General features: G+C 40.2%; 1 protein-coding gene across 7 annotated transcripts in view; it reads right to left on the minus strand.

The window, feature by feature from the left end:
- Nucleotides 1–15,469, minus strand: part of DAAM1 (dishevelled associated activator of morphogenesis 1) — a 156,889-nt gene that overhangs the window by 74,820 nt on the left and 66,600 nt on the right. For all 7 annotated transcript variants that reach the window (XR_002831847.1, XR_002831848.1, XR_002831849.1 and 4 more), the window contains exon 3: nucleotides 1,134–1,223. Coding sequence is in view for 4 of the 7 variants with exons in the window: in XM_006099573.3 (XP_006099635.1) it covers nucleotides 1,134–1,223 (90 nt within the window). In the remaining 3 variants the exon portion in view is untranslated. The remainder of the gene's footprint in view (nucleotides 1–1,133; nucleotides 1,224–15,469) is intronic.

The following is a 15,469-nucleotide window of genomic DNA, read 5'->3' on the forward strand; positions in this document are numbered from 1 at the left end:
CTCTGGAGGGTGGCATGCCAGTTACATAGGCAGCAAAGAGGAGCCCGGTGCTAAGAGACAGCACATGGGCAAATGGAGGCCCCAATCATACAAGTCACCTGAGAAAAGGCTTCCCTGACTGATACCATGTCTTGAAAAGATGCTGGATTGTTGCAGTTTGCTCTTATTTCCCTGGGACAACAGTGAGTAATCAGCGTGCCCACTGCCTGTTAGACAGAAGTAACGTTTCTCCTGGGTGCTGTCCCTGCCCTTCCTCTTACCCCAGCTTGATTCAAGTCTCCGTTGGAACAGAGGGAAAGTGGCTAAAGAGGGCCATGAGCAGGTTCCAAAAATGGAATGGGAATATCTAAGAATCTGCCAGGGTTTAAAGGACAGCAGACTGAACTTTACTGCAGGATCTCCAGTCCTCAGGGCGATGCCTACGCCATGGATGCTAGGAAATAAGAGCTTTAGGGGTTTTGCTGCCAATATCCATTCTCCGCTTCTGTGAAGGTAAGAGATCCCCCAGCTTTTAAGTGGGAGTGACCACCCAGAATAAAGACTGTGTTCCTTGCAGTGAGGTGTGGCCATCTGCTAACAGTGGAAGGTGAGGGGAGTTGGAGTGCATAACTCCAGGGCATGTCCCTTAGAGCGTAGGGGGGAAGGTTTTCCTTCTTCCCCTTTCCTCCAGCCTTAGTTAGGAATGTGAAATGGCTGGAGAGCCACCACGAGGACAAGGCCTTAGAGATGGTGAAATGAAAAGCTGTTAGAAGGTGGTCACAGAGGATGTGACCCCACAATACTAGCCCTAACCTACCTATACCAGTATATAAACTTTTACATAAAGAGCGGAGGGAGGGGGGGACACTTTGTCGTTGTGTCAGCCAATGTTATTTTCGGTCTCAGTTGTACAGGATTATGAATTAACGGTTACAGGTACAAGGTAGGGAAGTGGTGTCCAGTGAAACGCTGATAAAAACAACATCCAAGGAGTTGTCCCTTTGCTGAAAGTAGCAACAAGGCCACAGCAGAACATGGTCATTCTGGTTTGCACATTATAAACAGCTGTTTGAACTCTGGTGGTGACACGGGAGAGCAAAGGGAATTAAAAATGATAATTTTCCAGTTAACCATATATTCAAGGTATATCTTACCTTTTTCTTGCTACAGTATATCTGCCATTTTTTCTCAGCTGGAAGTGCAAACATGGCCTCCCTGTGTTTGTCTGTGAGGTCAAGTTCATCCTGAGAAGAAAAATAATAATTACTATTTCAGAAATAATTTGTTATCCGTACAAGGAAGTTATCAGCATCACCAGGGAGAGAGAGAAAAAACACACAACATCAACACGCATTTAAATGAACTCAGAAAAGACCAGGAACCTAAGTTAAGGTGCATGTTACCACTATCAAGAAAGCAATCCTGGCACGGAGCTTGGCATCAAGCACAGCACGAGGGATGAGGCACTGCATTCACTGAAGGGTACGGGGAAGTGGGCAGAAGATGGACTCGAGTATCCTGAGCCACATGCACTGCTGCAGAGAGTCCATTGATCAGTAAAGGCAATAGGCGCTAGAGTTTGGAAGGATTAATTGTATTACAGAACAGGGTTTGCTAGGGATGGCTCCGTAAACACTGAGTATCAGGCTGGGCCCTGAAGGATTTGGACGTGATAAGAGGAGAGAAAGAACAGAATCAAAGGCGGGGGTGGGGCCGCACCCTTGGTGTGTTTGGGGGACACACACCAGCTTGGCTGAAGCACTGGGATTATGCAAAGCATCATCACATAACAGCTTTGAGAGGTAGAGAAACCAGTTTGTGGAAAGTCTTAAATGCCAGGCTAAGGAGTTAATTGTCCTGGCCAAGGAAAGCCGATGAAGGGATGAAGGTTCCGAGCAAGGGGGGGACATCTTCATCACCATAAATTCCACTGACATTTATTCAGTACCTTCCATGCCAAGCATGGTGCAGGCATTTTCTCATTTCGTCTCAGAGCAACCCTAAGAGTTCCACTCATTATCACATCCTCATTGTAATAATAATCCCTGTTCAATACAGTCGAGAGAACTTGAGGCAGAAGACTGGGTAAGTAATTTGCTCAAGACCACACACCTGGTAAAGGAATGGCTGGGTTTTCAGCCCAGAGCTGTCTAACTCCAGAGCCCAGACTCTTGGCCTCTCAGACCAGTGTCTGGAAACATTAACTTTACAGTGGTGTGCAGCTTAGATTGGACACTGAGGAAAGGCAATTTATAAACATCCATAACTAATGAATAACAACAATGGGATAATGAATATAAAGTGCTTAGAGGAAAGTTCTTGGCATTTGATAACTCAATCCATGGTCGGTATTGAGCATTTGGCCCAATGTTATTCTACAGGGAAAGTTATCTAGCTGAGCATGGCAGATTGGTGGGCCTAAGACTTATAAAAAGATGCTATAAATTAATGCACAATTAGGCTTAGATCCTTGAGGAGTATAAACAGTCCCCATTCTGAATGCCTTTGGTGTATATCGGCAATTCTGCGATGCATGAACACTGACTTCCTATTTCATACTCGCACCCCATTTCATCATCAAGTCCTATTATTTCTTCCTTGAAAAGTCTCATGATTTTCCTTTTTTTCATTTCCAATGAAACCACCCAAACTTATGCTCTAATAACCCCTCCCTCGGCTTTTGGCAATAGCCTCCACATGTTCCTCCTTGCCCTGCACTCCTTCCCACAGCAAGGCTAGAACTCATCAAGAAATGAATTCTCAAACTTGAGCCAGCACCAGCATCACCCAGAGGACTCCTTGCATCACTGATCGCCCAGTGTTTAGGACTGAGCAGGTGGGAGGAAGTATAACAATTTCCATTTCTAATAAGTTTCCAAGTGTTGTCGCTGCTGCTAGTCTGGGGACCACACTTTAAAACCACCACCTTAAAAACAGAGCACCTGTGCTGTTTTGAGCTCCTGATTCAAAAACTTCGTTCGATCCACATTACCTACAAAATGAACCATGCATTCCTCAGCTGGCCCTGACGGTCTTCCATGTATAACCCCATGTACAGTGGGGCCTTGACTTACGAGTTTAATTCGTTCTGTGACGGAGCTCGTTGAGGAGCTCGTTAACTCAAATTACTCTGTCAACTCAAAGCAAAAGATTGGCGGAGAGACGGCTCGGCTCGTATCTCGGAAAAACTTGTTAGTTGGGACACTCGTAAGTCAAGGCCCCACTGTACTTTGCCAGGCTTGCTTCTGGTTATCCCCTGATGCTCTGTCTTGTTAACACCCATTCGTACCGCCAGGGCCTAGCCACTCAGGGCCTGATACATGCCCGCTTCCCAGGGAAGTTCTTAATCTTATTAAACTTCTACTTCCTCATCTCCAGGGTGGGCATATCATTTCTCTTACAGGGCTTTTGTGAGGATAAGAAACACCAATTAAGCATGTAGCAATGCCTGACAAGGGGGGGGGGGGGGGGGCGGCAGTGGGAGCAACTGTACTGTTGTTATTTCTTTCAACATTTAAACACATCTTCTTTAACAAGGTAAACAGCCCTGGCTGATGTGGTTCAGTTGGTTGGAGCATCATCTCGTACACCAAAAGGTAGCAGGTTCCATTCCTGGTCAGGGCACATACCCAGGTTGCTGGTTCCATCCCCGTGGGTGTGTGTGTGTGTGGGGAGGGGGGGGGAGTTGGGGGGTGATAGATGTTTCTCTCTCTCTCCTCCCCCACCTCTCTCTGTTCATTTCTCTGGAATCAATAATACTAACAAAAAAAAGGTAACAGTTAAGTCACTAAAACACACCCACATGCTATTATATACTAACTATAAAAAAGCTAGTTAAGAATTTCAACAATGAACAACGAGGGAAAGAACAATATTTAGAGAAAGTTCCACTATGAGGGAACATGCTAAAAATGTTATAATTTTGGCATGCAACTATTATATATGTGAAGTAATTATTTTTCTTCCTTCCTTTCTTTTTTAATTTCCTGTAAGTCACACACCTGCTTTCATCTATTGATGAATGAGGAAAATAATGGTGACATAAATCACTTCCCAACAATTAGGATTACTTGGGGGGAAGGGGGTCAGGTTAGTTATTCTAACAGCTTGATAATCTCGTGCCTAGTTTGGGGAAAGGTTTGTGATTTGTAAGAGAGCGAACAGTGTTATTAATGTTACATCCTTTACTACACTACGGCACTGTGTTTTTGCTAACTGAGCTGAGGTGCAAAGAAATGTGAATCCTAAAATCTAAATATTCAGAGCAAAGGCTATTAATAGTACCACATTTTGCTCTTATAGGTAGAAAACTTCTGCTTCTGCTGTGACACCGAAATGACCAATTTAGAATTGAGAGAGCACAGTTGAACAAGGACTTAGGAGCAGATGGTTTCATGCAAGAAGTGAATTTTCATAAAATAAATTAAAAATTGCTATAGGGTCTCTGGATATAATTTTAGATTACAGTAAAAAAAAGGGAAGGAATTAATGGATACTGGTAATAGTAACGACTAGCAATTAGTGAGCACATTCTGTGTACTTAGTATTAGAATTTTATATGAATTAATTTAGTTTATCCTCACAGCAATCCTATTAAGTGGGTAATATTACCTCATTTTCCAGGAAGCTGAATTCAGAGAGATTAAGTAGCTTGCTCAAGGTAACAAAGGTGGAGGAGGAACTTGAGTCTGACTGTCTGGTTACAGAGCCCACATTCTTAAGCACCAGAACCTGTTCATTCTATCGATCATTCAACAGGTAGGCAGAATCACAACGCTGATGCAAATATGAAAATGCATGCTGTCTGTTAGCAGGAGGAGGAGGATTTTGTTGTCAGACATCCCTGAGTTCCAGGTCTGGCTCTATGGGTTGTGCAACCTTGAACAAGTGACTTAACCTCTGAACTTCAATTTCTTCTCCTGAAAAATTAGTGATAGTATATGTCTGACAGTTATCTCAAGGATTCATTCATGCAACCAAAAAAGTATTTCTACTAAATGTCAGGCATTGTGCTAGGTATAGAGGACAAAATGGTATCACAGAGCTCAGATTCTTGAGCAGGCAGAAGGGAAATCAAATATCACATGATGATCACACGGGAAGCTGAGCTTCAAGGGCCCACTTATTTGGGGGAAAGGTGGGGCAGTGAAGGTTGTTCCAGGGAAGGAAAGTGAGAGCTAGCTGAGAGATGGCTAGGAATTAATAGGTTAAAAAAAAGCACTGCAGACAGTGAACAGCAGCAGCCTTGAGGGCCACTATGAACTTTTGTTCTTTATCTTAAGAGCACTCAGGCCACTGGCAGATTCTGAGCAAGGAAAGTGACACAGATTAAATTAGACAATAACTGGGGGTGCCTAGGCACAATGCCCAGGATGCAATAAGACCCCCACCCCTCCATTCTAAAACTTTCTGTGCTCTGACTCATTCTATTTTAGTAATATGGCTGAATCAAGCATGCAAGACTCAGACATTATCACAGCCCTAGAGATCAATCAGCACTTACTCGCTGACCATGGCCAGACATTATAAAGAATACAAAAATGAACAACAGACCCTGATTTTATGGAATTTAGAATCTAGTTAGGAAGACAAGATGACAGAAGGCTTCAACAGGTCCCTTTCTTTTCAGGATAAAGTCCAAATTCCTTAGCTGATAGGTGTAGACCCTTCATGATATGGCCTTTGACAACCTGCCCCACCTCACCTCATCTTCCTCCAACAGCACCACATTTTAGGATTTTTGATCACATGCCCACTTGTTTTGGGGGCTGGCAGTTAATAAATGCAAAGATAAACAAAACAAATTTAGTTTCTGCCACTACACATTAGACTTGTATGGCCTAGCTCCATTCATTGGCCATAGAATTTTTTTTCATGTTATTAGATATTTTTTAAAGTTGGCTGAAGGAAAATGACTTAGCGAGTGATGAAAGGAGAAACACTTTTGCCAAGTATCATTCCTCTCTACAGAAAGTTCAAGTTTCTGAAAAACCAACCAACAAAACCCTTCTTCTTGGAGAAGAGATTAATTACATTTGTCATATCTCTATAAAATTATTTGTAATATCTTAGAGGAAATGTATTAATTATATGTAAATATATATATGTTATTAAAAAGAAAGGAACTTGAAGAGAAGCCCAGCTGTGGGAACTAAAGTCCTAGGCTTCATCCCTAACAAAGCACATTATTAAGCCCTACCTAAAAGCTTCCGAAAAGCTTCGGGACAAAGAAATCTCACTAGTCCTATACCCTGGAGTAAGCAGGCAGCTCTATTGAGAAATCTACATAAATCAGAAAACAATTAGCACAGTACAAACAAATCTCAGGAAATGGACTGATTTGCTAGATAAAGCAAGGGAAGGAATTTTGAAATAATATACAATAAGGGTCTTGAGTGAGTTGAAAACTTCTTTTCAGTGATATGAACTAAATAAAAAATTGGATTATTTATAAAACCTCCAAAGCAATAGTAAAAGAATTCATTCCTTGAAAACCTACCAAATCAATAAATTTCAGTGAGCTAACAAGTAAGTTTCTAGCTACCAACAGAAAGCTCTAATAAAGAAATTCAGGATTTCTATTTCCAATGAGTTAAGCTAATTCTTTATATACATACCAATACATTCACAGGTAGGAGGACCTGTAATTAATGCTGGGGGAATGGAGAAGAAAAATGAGAGGGAGAAGCTAAGATAGGCCCTTGGAGTCACCTGACAATCAACTCATTGTTTTGTGTTTTTGGTGGTTTGAGTTTTATGTGTGTTTTACTTTTTAATGGTTCTTGACAAGGTAAGCATCTATCTGACTCAATGTAGAGAGCTCACAGAATTCCTGATCATATTATTACTCAGACAAGGCTCACTTCTCTCCTTCAAATTAAATATACCAAGTATTTGCTCACAGCAAACAAGCCCTATTTGCCCATCCTAACCTGACCACATGCCAAAGTTTTTCCACATGCCCAGCAGGCAACCCTCGGGTTCACCTCAAATACACCCCACCACTAATTGGCAATGCCCGCCTTCTCCAGATTTAACCCTCTCTCCCATCCTACAACTCAACATTATCAGAAACAAGTCAAACCTTTGAAGGGGCAAGTGACCAGACCTCAAGTCATATAACACGGTGATAAATACCATCGGGGGAAAAGGCCAGGCAAGGCATATGGTGGGCTGAAGGGTGCCACTTTGGCAGTATGGGGAAAATGTACTATTAGGCTGTGATAATTCATTAAATTTATGAACATCCAACCCCACCACAGCAAATGACCATCACATCCAGGAGCTGTGAATTGCCAACATAGCTCTTAAAATTTAACCACAATGACCCTGAGAACAGTATTTTATCTTCTCAGTGATAGTTTGGAATCTGAAAGTTAAATAAGATTTTTGTCATACTAAATAGAGGTACACTCCGTGAACTATTAGCTGCTCCTACCAGTTAAGAAAGACATACATGGAAAACAACAGAGTTTTAAACTTCAAAAGGGATGTGTACACACAGAGACCAAAGCTCACAGGGTTTCAGCCTGTAAGACTTCTGCCAACATTCTCAGTCATTCCACAAAATACCACAACATGACTCACCACCACCTACACAGTAATGTTCTGTGTCTGATAGACATCTCTTCCTTCAATATAGAAAAATAAAACTTGAGAAATCCCACAGGCAAAGGCTGACTTAATAGAAATAAGTTTTGGTTTCTTACTACCAATGATGGGTGTTTTATACTATTTTTCTTCCTGCTTTTACTAGTAGGCAATGCAAACTATACCCAATTTGTTAGACAAAGTCTGCTCTAACCCTGTAGGTTTCTTATTTAGGTTCTTTGTGTATTTCAACTAGAAACTCATCAGAGTAACTTTAAATTAGTCTGCCTTGCCAGCAGTTTTCTAGTAGTCTAAAATAAATGTTCTAAATATATGTTAAAATCATCTTTCAATATCCATCCAGTCACCCCAATTTCCAGTTTTTACACCTACAATCTAGTACAGCTTCTGTTGACAAGGCTTAATTGAGAGGATTTCTAAGCAGTGTTTTCCTAATTAAATGGAGGGATTTTGTCTCCTGGGACACAGACCCAGCTGTAAAGTGACAGATGAGAAATCAGCGGTTGGCAATTGTGAAGCCAACTCTACACACACACCCTGCCTCAGTGACACCAGCACTGCTCCTGCCAGCCCCTCCACACCCGCTCAGCATGCCCTCCAGAGACATGTTTGGCAGCTTAGGTGACATCTTTAAGTTTTAATCATGTCAAAAGATACCTAGTACAACGAGTCTCTTTCCACATTGCATCTATTTATTTATTTTACCATGTAATATATGGGAGAGATACTGTTAAGGACAGCAAATATTTCTTCAGCATTATCACTCTTATCCTTTTAATCTGCCAGCCACTTTGGTGCTCCCATAGTAAGTGACCTTCAAATGAAGATGAGCAAAGAGAATGACAATAGGTGATGAGGTGCAGGAAGAGTGCAGGGACCAGCCGAAATCTGTCACTTTTACTTTGATAATAATCCAAAATACAAACCCAACTGCTGAAAGAAGCATGCATTCATTCAAATACTCACGAGCATCTCATGTGCTAGGCTTCAGTAATGAGTTATTCATCCATGCCACAAGCATTTCCTGAGCACTTACTCTGGGCCAGGCACTGCTCCAGGCCCTGGGAATCCTGAGGGTATAATAGGCAAATACAAAGCCTGTGTGCCATTCTACTCTCTGAAGATGCAAGGGTGCATATTTACAGTGAATTGAACATAATGTGTGTCCCCATGGGAACAAACTCAAACTGTCAGATTGTTTAGATGATGGCAAAGGACAGCTGACTTTTTCTTCTACATCCAAGAAATGCCCATCTTTCCTGAAAACAACTAGAGTGAGCTTTCTGTCATTTGGTTTAGTTTAGTTTTTAAAAATTACACTGTGTAATGAAATAAATAACTAGCAGCTGTAGGATGTTTCTAGTGGATTTATTTAACATTAGATAAAAGGGAAAAATGCAACTTTCTCAGGGATCTGGTTTTAAAAAACACACATGAGCCAGAAAATTATAACTAAAAGATGAAGCTGGTACTGAGCTCCTATAATATGCATGAATAAACAGTTTTAATTTCCAGAGGAATTCTGGGAATTAAAGGTGGGGGAGGGGAGAATTCTAAGCATAGCAAATAAAAATAGGACTAAAATACACCATCCACATATTGGGTATTTACCTTCTACAGGTGACATATGTTCTGTAAAAGTAAATGATGTTTAGATGATTCCTAATGTATCAGTATATGTTCTCATGTGCAGTTATTTGTAGAAACTACCAGACTGTTCCAGCTGTTACTGAAACACATTTTCAAAACGACACTTGAAAGATTACCTAAACCACACTACTTATGGAGATCAATTTTTTTTCTCCCAGTCTTTTAAATATACTGGTTTATATGGGGGGCATGTAGAGAGTTGGAAAGTCAGGACAGTGTGTTGACTCTGTGTAATTTGCACATGGTAGCCTGAGGATTAAGTTAAATAATCAGATTGTAAACTGTAGCCAAAAACCAAGTAGGTACATGCTGCTCAGAGTCTCTTTAAGACTCATAGTAATGAAATTCATCAGGGCAAATGGGACAACCATTTTCTTAATAACATTATTAAGTTCAGAGATGACTTTGAAGTATTTGTATTTAAAAAAAAAGTTTCTTTCCTCCATCTCTTCAAGCTCCCCCCATTTCAATCATTTAAATTAAGCACCCAGAAATAAAGGTAATGATTGATAACAAAGTATGCAACATGCAGTCAAAATCTAAATTTAACAGCTGTAGAAAAGGACAATTGGAATGATCTTAGTGCGATAAAATATAAATTTAGGACTACAAGGAATAAAATGGTTTTGGGGTTTTAACTTAAACTTGACTGCATTTGGTTAATGAATCAGAGGACAAGAAAGAAGCTTAAGAAGCCATGTTGACCATCTTACTGTCTCTAATCAGACTTTGATTCTGAACCACCTATGTCAGGGGTCCTCAAACTTTTTAAACAGGGGGCCAGTTCACTGTCCCTCAGACCGTTGGAGGGCCGGACTATAGTTTAAAAAAAAACTATGAACAAATTCCTATGCACACTGCACATATCTTATTTTGAAGTAGAAAAAACAAAACATGAACAAATACAATATTTGTATTTGCATGTGGCCCGCGGGCCGTAGTTTGAGGACCCCTGACCTATGTCAATAACAGCACCCTGTACCACAGCCATCAGTTGACCTCAGGGCCAAAGTAACTTATTTATCAAGTTCTGGGTTTGGGATCATTTTTTGTCATATTTAAATTGACTGTACATTGGCAGCAGCTCACATCGACTTCATAGGAATTTTAGCACTTAAGCCCATATCTACATTCCCACTTCCCTTTGTGATATACTGCATATTTCCATGCTGTTCTAAATATTTTTCTATGTACTCATCGAGTTGATTTATCCAAAAATGCCACAGTGTTAAGAGGAGATCTATCCAACATTTTTTTCTTCTCTGTCAACTAAGCATGTCCTTTATCTAAATAGAATTTTTTCTTTTGACCTTTATAGGTTTATCAAATAAAGATAATTTGTAACCTCATAGAAGTAGAACAATTTTCATATCAATTCCTTCATTAGACCCTGATTTTTAGCTTCCAGACAACTGAAACTTTGAGACTATTCTAGTTATATCTTTGAAGTCTGATTTCCTCTGCTTAATTGCTGAGCAATCCTTCACATTCTAATTAAGAAACAATAGATTTAAATTATGGCTCCTTACAACCAGTTTCTTTTTTCTTCAATCAGGTTAAAATTGTATGTTCTTGCTACCCAATCTTTTCATCTTTCTGGAAGACAGTGAACTGAATAATAGCTCCTATAAGAAACTTTCTATTCTTTTAATATATATATATATTATTTCAGAGAGGAAGGGAGAGGGAGAAATAGATAGAAACATCAATGATAAGAGAGAATCATTGATTGGCTGCCTGTTGTATGCCCCCCACTTGGGATCGAGACCACAACCTGGGCATATGTCCTGACCAGGAAACCTCAACTTCCTGGTTCATAGGTCAACGCTCAACCACTGAGCCACACTAGCAAGGAAGAAACTTTTTATTCTTAATCATGGTCTTCGTATAAAAGGAAAGTTAAAAATAAAGAGATAAAAAGTGTTAAAACTATTAATCAATTCTGGTAAAAATGGAAGACTTTTTTTTTTTTTTTTATTAAAGAGGGCTTAAAATAGCCCTAGAAATAATAATAAAATATTATGTTGGAAGCCTGAGAAGATGGGTAACAATTCACATGGCTAGTAAAAGAACAAAATTTGTATGCTGGTAAATCCAGGAGACTAATTTGGATTCCTATAGTTTCTTTCATACCAAAGTGACTTCAGAATATGCTGAAAAAAATGAAGAGATTACTGATGTAGGTCCCCAAGGGAGTTCACTTGGCATAGCTTACCTTGACTGTGAATTCATCTAACTCTGATACATCAACTAAATTCTCTCATTCCTTCTATCTTCATTTCTCAAATTCTATGCTGGCTACAATGTTAAGAATGTCCTCAGTACTTAATAAAATGGACCTACAGTAAGTAATTATATTTATGAGGATACAAATCTTGCCATCATCCTACAGTATCCGTCATCACTACCTTCCTCATTGAAATTGTAACTTCTGTTGACAATCCTCAATAGTATAAATGGTGGTTTTATGACTGGTAATGAATTTCTTAGTAAGTTTTTAAAAAATATTTTAACATTTCCTAAAAGGCACAACACTCTATATATTATCCCAGAACATGAGACCCATTGGCCAAATAAATGGCGGACTTAGAACTGGCAGATTAACAACAACAACAAAAAAAAAACCGTGGAACCCTAGCTAGTTTGGCTCAGTGGGTAAAGCATTGGCCTGTGGACTGAAGGGTCCCAGGTTCGATTCTGGTCAAGGGCACATGCCTGGTTGTGGGCTCGATCCCCAGTAGGGGGTCTGCAGGAGGCAGTCAATCAATGATTCTCTCTCATCATTGATGTTTCTATCTCTCTCTCCCTCTCCCTTCCTCTCTGAATCAATAAAAATATATTTCAAAAAAACAACATGGAAAATGGAACTGGTATTATTTTAGGCTTAGGAAAACTTGGGGGCATACTGAGTATTATTTTCAACTAGCTATAAATTCACAGTTTACAGCATGTTTCCCTCTAATCAGTTGTAAAATGGATTCCAGGTATATGACGGTGTGTTGTAAGACATGTGATTTACCATAGTACACTTCAAAAATAATAACCAGACTTGTCTGATTTCTCACCTAAAATCTCACCAGGAAAAGCAGTGGGACATTATATGTTTCACAAGGCAAAAGAGCAGAGGAAACCTGAGAGGAGAAATCAAGTCCAATATCACTGTTCCCAGAGAATATTCTGTAGGAAACCCTTAGTCCAGCAACTCCTGATGTATGCAGGAGTCTATGCATTGAGTAGAAAAGGGAAAGGGAACTTCTAGTAATTTTATTTCAAAATTAAAGTAGCCAGAGGAGGTATGAATTGTAACAAGAAGGCATTTCACCTCAACAATTGGACTCAAAGGAAACACACTCAGAATCTACTCTGGAAGATATAACACCTTTCGCTAAACTTACCAAAACTTCACAGAGAAGGCAAAAAGCAATCATTATATTTTGTAACATAACCAGATAGCAAAAGACTTTGGTATATTTAGTTCACTGAAAAAAAAAACGTAATTTTTTTTTTTTTAAAGCAGAGGTACTCTCAGAAGAAGTCTGAGATAAATAATTTCAGCAACAATACAACCACCCCATCTCCCTTTCCAGGCTCGCCTCTCAGAGCCCCCAGTGCTCACAGCCTCCTATTTCATGTTCCATCTCTATGAACTTTCATCTCCTTGAGTCTCCCACACTTTCTCTCACCTCCCAGCACTTATGCATGCTGTTCTCACGGTCAGTGGCACTCTTATCTCTCCTCTTTGTCTCAATAATTCCTTCTTGATTTTCATGTCACACAGTCAATGTCACTTCCTCCAGGAAGCCTTTCACACTGGGTTAGGTGCTTGATGCCTGAGGGGCTTGGGGGTTGTTGTCAGTAAATAGTATCCTCCTTCCCCAGCAAGTTTGGAATGATCTGCGAGCTAAGCTAAGGAATCAGCAAATGGAAATAAAAAGTTGGGAGAATCAACTTTTGTCTGCAGACAAGTGGGCTTGCTGAGATTTCATGATGAACTGGACATTCACCACCAATCACAAGGGTAGCTGCTCAACTGCAGAACTCCCAAAGGAGGCTCATTCCTATGACATTTATAGCACCTCGGGTCACAGAATATGTGTTTTCTGAAAGCAGGTTGATTTTCAGAGAAATACAGAAGAGAGAAACTGAGACTGAAGAGAAGCTGGCACTGTTACTCCCCAGCAAGAGGATTAAAGGTGAAGGAAATGGGACCTGTGAGTGGAACTTCCTCCTTGTAAAAAAAAAAAAAGGGGAGGGGGGCAGAATGCAGGTTATCCCAGCAAAATGTACTGCTTGAGCATACCCCATCTCATAACGGTTGGTCACATCGGGTAAGACTGTGTGTTTAGTTACCTATTTCCCTCACCAGCCTCTCAAAGTCATGAAGGACCATGTCTGTTTTGTTGACCAGTTACTTCAGGGCCTGGCACTTAACACACATACAGATCAAAAGAATTGGTCTGCCAATTAATGACACATTCTTCTGTTCATCCCAAAGAAATCTCCTATTACTAACATTGACATGGAAACGTTCCTTGAGTAAAAACAGTGTATAGAGCTGTCATACCTAGAACTCTTCAAATACAGTGGGGCCTTGACTTATGAGTTTAATTCATTCAGAGACCGAGCTCATTAAGGAGCTCGTTAACTCAAATTACTCTATCAACTCAATGCAAAAAAATCAGCCGAGAGACAGCTGGTATCTCAAAAAACTCGTTAGTCGGGACACTCGTAAGTCAAGGCCCCGCTGTAGGTTGGTAGGGATAACCTAAGACCTTTAAAAGCCTGTAGAAAATACAAAACTTCAGCTGAATCTTATTTTATGGGATCGGTGCTGGGTCTCAGGTTGGTTATGGTTCTGACTTGTGCCTGAGACAGAGGTGAGGCAGGGAAGGTAACACAGGAAAAAAGTATTGATAGTTTTTTGTATAATAGGCATAAAATGTACGGTTAGCAGAGGTTACACAAACTCTCAAGTGTTGGCAAATATGTGGAGAAACTGGAACCCTCATACTTTGTTGATGGGAATGTAAAATGGTACAGCCACTTTGGAAAACAGTCTGGCAGTTCCTCAAAAGTTAAACAGTGTTACCATACGACCCAGCAATCTACTCCATGAGAACTGAAAATATATTTCAACACAAAGACTTGTGAATGAATGTTTACGGTATAGCAGCATAATTTATGATAAGTGGGTAAACAAAATGTGGTATGTCCTTTCACTGGAATATTATTTGGCAATAGAAAGAAATGAAGTACTGATACATGCTACAACAAGGATAGAAACCCTGAAAACATTTATACTAAGTGAAAGAAGCCAGTGAAAAATGACTACATATGACCACATATTACATGAGACTAGTAGTTGCCAAGAGATGGTCAGGTTGGGGAAAAATGGGGAGTGACAGTGCTTTTGGGGGTGATAAAAATGTTCTGAAATTCATTGCACAATTCTGTGAATTTATTAAAAGCCAGTGAACTGTATACTTCAAATAGGTTAATTATATGGCATGTGAATTATATCTCAACAACGTTGTTATTTTTTAAATAGGCAGGGTGTGGAACTGGGACCTCCAGAAACCACTACTTCCTGAAATTGGATTGATTCTGTTTCTCCTGCTATGACAGGGAACCTGCTAGAGAACAAGGCACTCCCTTGCTGCCCACCTTCTTTAAAGATTCACATGGCTGACCTCCCATACAGGCCTGCTTTATTTATGAGATGATAAGGTTGCAGTAAGCTATTCTGAAAGTAACCTATTTAGTATCACTTTTAAAAACATTAAATGAGTAACTCATCTGACAAGGCCAAGGAAACTAGCTTACAACAACCAGCTCTGATGAGATGCTTTCCAACAGATACAAAGGTAAAATGGCCTGAAAGTTGGGACCCACATTGGCTCGCTCACAGCAGTCAGATTAGCTTTCAAGAAAAGGAAACGTCTGGGATATACGCTTAGAAGTGTGGTGCCCAGAAAACACGTGAATTATCTCCCTGCACTAGGATGTGGGATGTATAGCACCTACTAGGTGTCAGCCCTTTAAAGGACGTTATCTGCTTTAGTCTTCATACCAACCTACAGGAGAGGAGGTATTACCCCCATTTTATAGATAAGAAAATAAACTCAAATTCTAACAGAAACCACCTGAAAGGAGTTAGCTAGGTTGCAGAGTGGTCTGACTCCAGAAGCCATGCACTCTCCGCCTCCCCACGTGGCCTCCCTCTCCTGGG

This window comes from Myotis lucifugus, unplaced genomic scaffold (genome assembly GCF_000147115.1).
Source record: "Myotis lucifugus unplaced genomic scaffold, Myoluc2.0 scaffold_278, whole genome shotgun sequence".
In the NCBI taxonomy this organism is placed as follows: domain Eukaryota; kingdom Metazoa; phylum Chordata; class Mammalia; order Chiroptera; family Vespertilionidae; genus Myotis; species Myotis lucifugus.